General features: G+C 44.5%; 2 gene segments (V, D, J or C); both read left to right on the top strand.

The window, feature by feature from the left end:
* Positions 1–543: 543 nt before the first annotated feature.
* Positions 544–1,009, top strand: LOC103737429. The segment is given in 2 exon segments: positions 544–589; positions 699–1,009. Coding segments are annotated over 2 exon segments (357 nt in total).
* A 5,704-nt stretch (positions 1,010–6,713) lies between these two features.
* On the top strand, positions 6,714–7,453 carry LOC103737427. The segment is given in 2 exon segments: positions 6,714–6,821; positions 6,927–7,453. Coding segments are annotated over 2 exon segments (573 nt in total).
* Positions 7,454–8,181: the final 728 nt, after the last annotated feature.

The following is an 8,181-nucleotide window of genomic DNA, read 5'->3' as shown; positions in this document are numbered from 1 at the left end:
ATCATACCCACAATGTGCAGATAGTTACAGAGGGAGAGATAAAGAAAGAGAAGTCTGCATTTCTTAGGGGATTTATTTAGTTAATTCTGATCTTGTATAAATCATTTATATAAATATTCAAAAGTAGGAAAAAACTAAACTCTCTCCTAATAAGAGCATTTTCATGCTTCAATGAGCATGTCCATCTCTAAGAGAGACTCATGGGAGCCAAGGGTTTCTGGTTGAAGCACAGTCCCTCACACTGGGTGAAATCCAATAGGAGAGACAGTTAATAAATTATGTAACCCATCTATATGTCTGTATTACTATCTCATCTGTAAAACTTAATTTCCACCACACTAGTCTAGGACATGTGTCTTGCTCTAGGACTGAAGCCTCCAGGCATCCAATTCCATACCTTGCTATATAGCAGCAGGTCATGCAAATAAGGCCTCTCTCTGCTCATGAAAACCAGCAAAGCCCTGACCCTGCAGCTGTGGCAGAGGAGCCCTGCCCTGCACTTTGAGGTATTTCCATTCAGTGATCCCTGAGCAGAGACTCACCATGGAGCTGAGGCTGAGGCTGGGTTTTCCTCGTACTTTTTTAAAAGGTGATTTGTAGAGAAGAGATACTGAGTGTGAGAGTGGGCATGAGTGAGAAGGACATAGAGTGGCAAATATGTATGACAGATTCCTGATCACAACGGTTTGGATTTTCAGGTGTCCGGTCTGAGGTGAAGCTGGTGGAGTCTGGAGGAGGGTTGGTGCAGCCTGGGGGGTCCTTGAAACTCTCCTGTGCAGCCTCTGGCTTCCGCTTCAGTGACAACTCCATGACCTGGATCCGTCAGACTCCAGAGAAGAGGCTTGAGTGGCTCTCATACGTCAGTGGTGGTGGTAGAGATACAGAATATGCGGAATCCGTGAAAGGCAGATTCACCATCTCCAGAGACAATGCCAAGAGCACCCTGTACCTGCAAATGAACAGCCTGAGATCTGAGGACACGGCGACCCATTACTGCACAACACAATGAGTGAAAATAATTGTTGGCTAAGACATACACCTCCCTGTGGGATGCTCAGGGCCAGTAGGGGGCGCAGATGACACACTGAACTCACCTCAGCCCAGAGCAGGGACAGAGGGGCATGAAAATCTGAGTCTGGGGACTTAGATTTGAGAGTCTGGTGAGCTCTGGCTGACTTGTGAAGAACCCAGGGAGAAGACAGTGAGTTCATTTCAACCACATTCCTGGAACTCTGTCTGTGGACACATTAGGAAGAGCAATTGGATATTCAAAGCAAGGAGATGATGTCTGCAAATTCAACTTGGAGGTCAACTAGGAGCTTGCCTTCCTCTGATCAAAATTTCATGGAGTGCCTGAATTGTGCCTATGGAGGAGATGAAGCTGGACTCCCTGGTGACTACATTTCCATCACAGACACAAACTTCCCCACAGGGTGTTTTGGACAAGCGGGGACCACAAGAGAATCTAGGGAACCCTGAAGTAAGCCCCATGACAGACACCTGCAGTCAAGCTCCTGTAGTTTTCAATTCCTACCCTGAAATTCTATGGAGATTCTTTGCTGTATATTGTTATGCACAAATTTGTATTTGCTTCTTGACACAAATAACATTGTTCTAGGAGCATCTGAATTTCCTGTTTCCTAGTTTTCTTGTTGGTTAATCTAAGGTCAGGAAGAATTTTTAGGTAGTTTTCATTCATTTTCAGAAAATTCTTTCTTTCTTAGTTCATGTTTTATTTGTTATTTTTAATCTAATGAATGCATTGCCTACATGTAGGGGGTGCAACTGTGCCATGCAATGCCCATGGAGATCAGAAGAGGGCATTGGATACCCTAGAACTCGAGTTACAAATTGTTGCTAGTTTCCATGTGGGTGCGGGGAATCAAACCCAGGTCCTCTGCAAGAATAATCAGTGCTGAAAACCACTGAGCCATCGCTCCAGCACCCAGAATTCTCTAATTTTACACATGTGGAACAAGCACAGTTGCCCTGAGTTCAAGTCCTGTTCCTTTGCTCCACACGTCGGTAGGTCACTTAACAGTCTTCTTCCACTGTTAGAGTCTCTGTGCAAGAGTGTGAAGGAAGGTGACAAAGTTTATCCTCATGTCACTGATTCCATATCAGAGACACATCTTGATAAAACTGAGCTTGTACCCCAAAGACAAAAGTAACAATTCTTTCATAGAGACTTTGTACACTGCAGCCTGGGGAAAAGTCTGAGTCACCAGTGCACCTGTCCCTGCTCATGTGCTCCTAGTTCACACTGTCCTCAGTCCTTCCATGGGAGACTGCACCCCAATCTTATCACCATTTGTAACTTTCTCCTGGTAGTTTCTTTATTTACAATAGATCCTAAGAAATCTGGCATATCTCTCTCAAGTAATGTTAACTACATGAAAGCTGGAATGGGTCATAGAGGCACAACGTGTTTGGGTCAATAATATGAGTCCCTTTGCAAGAAAGGGCAAGGGATGAACTGATCAGCAGTGGAAGCCGCTCTAGAAACTGCGACAGTGACATCGGCTGTGTGATGAAGCTTGGCGGAGTCACAGAGTGCTGGAGAAACACAGAGTAGTGACCAGAACTGAGGAAGGTAAACCCGGAAGAAATTCATACCACATTAGCCAGGATCAAGGTCAGGATCAGCCAGGATTAACAGAAGGTGAAATAGGACTTGCACCTTCAGCCTGCAGGTGGGCACTTCCTGGAGACTAAGTGTATGAAATAGGACAATGCAATTTTGGTGGGTGTCCATTAAGTCTGTGTATTAGCAATGCTGGGGCAGCTGTTTTCATGGTTTCACTTTGGAAATTCAAGAGCACAGTGTCTTCTTGCTTTCCTTTCCTAAATCCTGATATTGATGGAGAGGTCTTCCATGTCTTAGGTTAAAAATGATCCCTAGACATTATTTTTGGATCTATTACTAATGATTTATTTTTAAATATCTATCTGAGTTTCAATTGTTGTATATGAAGGTGACGATTCTTAATTTTTCTGTAACTGTACTATAAATGTTCAGTCAATCCAATTTTTTTCTAGTACATTCTATGGGATCTTTTTTAGAATAGAATCATGTCCATAAGTAAGGAAAACTGATTCTTTTCATCTTTTTATCCCATGTATTTCTCTTGGGCAGCCACTACAAGTAAGACTTTGAGGACTGTATTGAATAAGATAAGTGCAACTCAGGGTCCTTTCCTCAGTGGTGAATTTAGAAGAAACGCTCTGTTTTCATGGTTACATTTAAGAGATTACTCTCTTTGAAACCTGGGTTTTTTGTTCATTTGTTTTCTACCATCAGTGAGAGAAACCTTTTATAATGACAACATTGTCTTCAAAAGAAGTAAATATCTGAAGCCATATATTTATAGGCCTTAGTCCATGGAAGGTCTCAGATCAGTCTTAATGCACCGAAACATGTCTTCAGAATGAATTTTCATACATGTATGCTACCACTCAGAAAAATGATTTGCAATACCACACATACATGTGCACACTCACACAAACATACACATACACACACACACACACACACACACACACACACACACCATTTACCAGGTCCCACAGGGCACAAGTGTCTTCTCCTCATTAAGGTTTTTCTTTACATGTAGATGGTGAAGATTTAAACATGGTCCAAGAAGAGAATGGTGGCCTCTTGATAATACCCAGGATAGGGAGGGAAGATAAAGTCTTCATAGCCTGTGGAATTAAACAGTAGCTCTCTTTCTTGATCCAGACTCTGAAGCCAAGCTCCAGAACAACAGTTAATCTCCAGAATAACAGTTAATCTCAATGTGTTGTGAGGTGTTTAAGGGCTCTGAAGCCCCAGGGCCGTGGATACTAGGAAGACGCACATTCTCTGACACAATACATGTAGTTACTATTTTTCTGTTGTGGTAAAACACCATCGCTTAGGCATCTTTCAGATACAAGAGCTTATTGGGCTTTTGATTCCTGAGGGATAGGAATCCAACATGGTGGGGACACGTGGCAGGAGGCAAACAGAGCAGAAAGCTGAGGGCTCTAATCTTTATCAGGCACAGGAAGCAGAGGGAAAACCTGGAAATGAGACATGGCTACAAACTCACAAAGCCTGCCACACAGGCATGCTTGCCCCAGGAGGAAGGGCACACCTCCTCCACAAACAGCATCACCATGGGAGACACCTCATTGAAATCACCATGATGCGTTTCTGATTTTTGGCAGCACTATTCCTCAGGATCATAAATGCATAGATGCTGGATTTCTCTGCACCCTTGATCAGAGCTGACAGTGTCATTTTTCTTGAAGGTACAAGCTGGACGATGTTCATCAGCTTTTCTTCTTGATGTTGCTTCCTAAGTGTGTGGAGCCAAGGACATACCTCATCACCTCAAATGCTAAGAAGAGGCTCAGTCTGTACATAGGCCTACGTAGGACTGTCCTCTGCCTCCTCAGCCCTGAGTCATTGTAGTTGGTCTGACACGTGCTTCTGCTGGGCAGTCCTTGAAGCAGGATCTTGTGTGAGGGATGAATGGGGTCTCTTTGTACGATGATATGGGATTTGAGGACCCTGCTACTGCACTCATCATGTGCTTCCTCTGCACACCTCAGGGTGGGTGGAGGGAGAGGCAGGCATGGCCCCATGAAAGAACAATGAGAGCATGCACTGAGCTCTGGGGAGTGGGAGAAGGAATGAGCAGAAGAGGGTCCAGGCTCTCATTTGAGTAAACAATTCCAAAGGGTGAGAGAATTCAGGGCACTCTCCTTGGGCCTATGAGGCCATGGGAGGAGGGGGTGTTTTGAAGATGTGTCTGGAATTAGGAAGGTGCAGTCATGCACACACATGTTTTAAATGAATCAATAGCCAACATGAGCTCTCACTCCAGACTGACATCAAGAATCTGAAGGACAGATGCACCCTTGGTCCAGGGAAGAAAAATGTGAACTGATTTCCACTCTTCCAACTTATAAACCAGGGCTCCCGACATGCAAATATGTCCTCTGTTTCTACTTAAATTCCAAGACTGTGCTGTAGGACCTAGGGACCTTCTGACACAGGACTGAGCTGAGGCCTCTGAGGAAGAAATCATTAAAGGACAAGAAGTTAGTGTTTTATCCCCTGCCTGATACAGCTCTGCAAGCTAGGTGTATTTCACACATTTGGAAAAAGAGGACGTGACAGCAGGTGAATGACATTGACGTATTATTCTTGTCGCTCTTGGGTGTGCTGTCCCAGGTACACCTGCAGGAGGCAGGGCTTCTCCTGGTGCAACCCTCACATACCCTGACCCTCATCTACACTATCACCTTCACAGACCCTGACCCTCACTTGTATTATTACTGGTTATACCATCACCAGTGGTTACAGGTGGAACCGGATACACCAGCATCCAGGGAGGAGCCTGCGGTGAATGGGGTACAGAGCTAATCATGGAAACTGCATACAGCTCATCCCTCAAGGCAGAATATCCATCACTAGAGACACTTCTAAGAACAGGTTCTCCCTGTACGTTAGCTCTGTGACCACTGATGTTGCAGCCACTTATTATTATTATTGAGAGTGCTCCATCACTTTTCTATTTTACACAATAATTTTTTATGAGTGCAATACTGAATGCCCATAAAAAATCCTCTTTCTGCAGTATTTGGCAAATAACACAGAGATTAGCAGCTTGTCACTGTGCAAAAATAAGGCACCGTGGAGCACTGTGGTGATTTGAATGAGAATGTCCCCCATAAGCTCCAAGTATTTGGACATTTTGTCCCTAGTTGGTGGCGCTATTTTGGGAGGTCTTAAAAGTTGTGGCTATCGTGGAGGAAGCACATCACTGGGGGTGGGTTTAGAAAGTTCATAAGCCTTGCCAGATCTTGAGTTTAAATATGATTACGATGTATTGTATGAAATGCATAAAAATTCAATAAGCGTATACTGTTACATAGATGCTGCTTGCATCCAGTGCACACTATGCCCTCAGATCATATTACTATGAGGTCACATTAAATAACATCCAGAGCACAGGGGTCCGCAGACCAGCGTGCAGGAGAATTTCAAGTGTGTCTCCCTTCCCCATTGCCCTAGGCCAATGGCTGAGGATATTGCTCCTGTTATTAATTCACCTGGGTTTTCTTCATTGAGTTCAAGATGGTGATGACTGCACAAGGCTGCACATCACTCTTTGTGCTTCCAATGACATTGTAAGTAAGAAGTTGCTATTTCAGAGGACGCCCAGGAAGGTCCTGTTAAATGCACAAACACACCCACAGTGTGCAGATAGTCACAGAGGGAGAGATGAAGAAAGAGAAGTCTGCATTTCTTGGGTGATTTAATTCTCATCTTCTATAAATAATTTATATAAATATTCAAAAGTAGGAAACAACTAAAGGATATCCTGATAAGAACATTCTGCATGCCTCAGTGAGCATGTCCATCTCTGTCTAAGAGTGACACATGGGAGCCAAAGATTTCTTTGGTTAGAAGCACAGTCCCTCACACTGGGTGAAACCCAACAAGAGAAACATTGAATATGTTATATAAACCACCTGTGCGTTTTTTACTATTTCCTCTGTAAAATTTTATTTCACCACACTAATCAAGGATATGTGACCTGCTCTAGGACTTCAATTCCAGACGTCAAACCCAAGTCATTCTTATATAGCACCAGGTCATGCAAATAAGGCCTCTCTCTGCTCATGAAAACCAGCAAAGCCCTGACCCTGCAGCTGTGGCCGAGGAGCCCTGCCCTGCACTTCAAGGTGTTTCCATTCAGTGATCACTGAACACAGACTCACCATGGAGTTGAGGCTGAGCTGGGTTTTCCTTGTCGCTCTTTTAAAAGGTAATTTGTGGAGAAGAAGAGATACTGAGTGTGAGAGTGGGCATGAGTGAGAAGGGCATTGGACATGTGTGACATATTCCTAACCATGATGGTTTGGATTTTCAGGTGTCCAGTCTGAGGTGAAGCTGGTGGAGTCTGGAGGAGGTTTGGTGCTGCCTGGGGGATCCTTGAAACTCTCCTGTGTAGCCTCTGGATTCACCTTCAGTAGTACCTACATGAGTTGGGTCCGTCAGACTCCAGAGAAGAGGCTTGAGTGGCTCTCATACATCAGTGGGAGTAGTAGTGATATAAAATACGCAGATTCTGTGAAAGGCCGATTCACCACCTCCAGAGACAATGCCAAGAGCACCTTGTATCTGCAAATGAGCAGTCTTAGAACTGAAGACACAGCCATCTATTACTGTGTAAGAGGCACAGTGAATGAAGGGTGGTGTGAGCTCAGACAAAAACCCCCTATGGGAGGCTCAGGCCCAGCAGGGGGCGCTGATGATACACTGAACCCAGTTTCACCCCAGAGCAGGACAGAGGGATATGAGAAGATGGACTCCTGGACCATGTCTAGACTGACTTTCTATGTCAGAACAGTTTTCACAGGGCTCCTGTCTAGAAGAATGGTCTGTACTAACCTTTGATGCTAACCTGAAATGTTTTTTTAAGATTTGTTTTGCACTGTGATGTACATATCAATCTGGAGGGTGAGCATGACGTGTAGAAAGTGCAGAGCACCACACAGGGTGTAAGTGACACAGCTGGTACGGACGTGAACCCTGAATTCTGATCTTTTTCACTCTCATCATCTTTTTCATACAAACAGTGAGCATCAGACCCAGCACTGACCCAACTGTCCTGCTGTTAAAAATGTGTGGGAGACCATTCATCTGACACTGACAGAAGCTGAACGTCCCAGCTCCAGGCAGCTCATGACTAACAAACTCCTGGTGGAATCCCTGGGCCTCACTTTCCTTTCTCAGAATGAAGGCCAGTCAAGCTGTTGGCTGTAGGTCTCGGGATCTGTCCTGGTCCTGTCACATGTGTGTGTGTAAATCTATTTTTTCTCTCTCATTCTCAGGGTTTGGGTCACATAAGTACAGTGTGTTTCAGTACTTAAGGTATTTCTTTCCCCCAGGCTTCCTTCACAGAGTTTTATTTACAATGCTTCACCATCACTTGGTATGCCGTCTCTGTGACTGGTTCAAGCGTGCTGGATCTCAGAATGTCTTACAGTACAGAGTAGTCATGGACCTCATTCAACAACACGGTGACAATGTATTAAGTTCCCAGGGAAGATGAACCACTTCGTAGAAGAGGGAACATGGATGGAAAGCAGGAGCAATACCGGGGTCAGTCCTGAGGGGAAAAG

This window comes from Nannospalax galili, unplaced genomic scaffold (assembly GCF_000622305.1).
Source record: "Nannospalax galili isolate Female #2095 unplaced genomic scaffold, S.galili_v1.0 scaffold1938, whole genome shotgun sequence".
Taxonomy (NCBI): Eukaryota; Metazoa; Chordata; class Mammalia; order Rodentia; family Spalacidae; genus Nannospalax; species Nannospalax galili.
The sequence above is the reverse complement of the archived record's forward strand: the minus strand, read 5'-3'. Positions and strand labels throughout refer to the sequence as shown.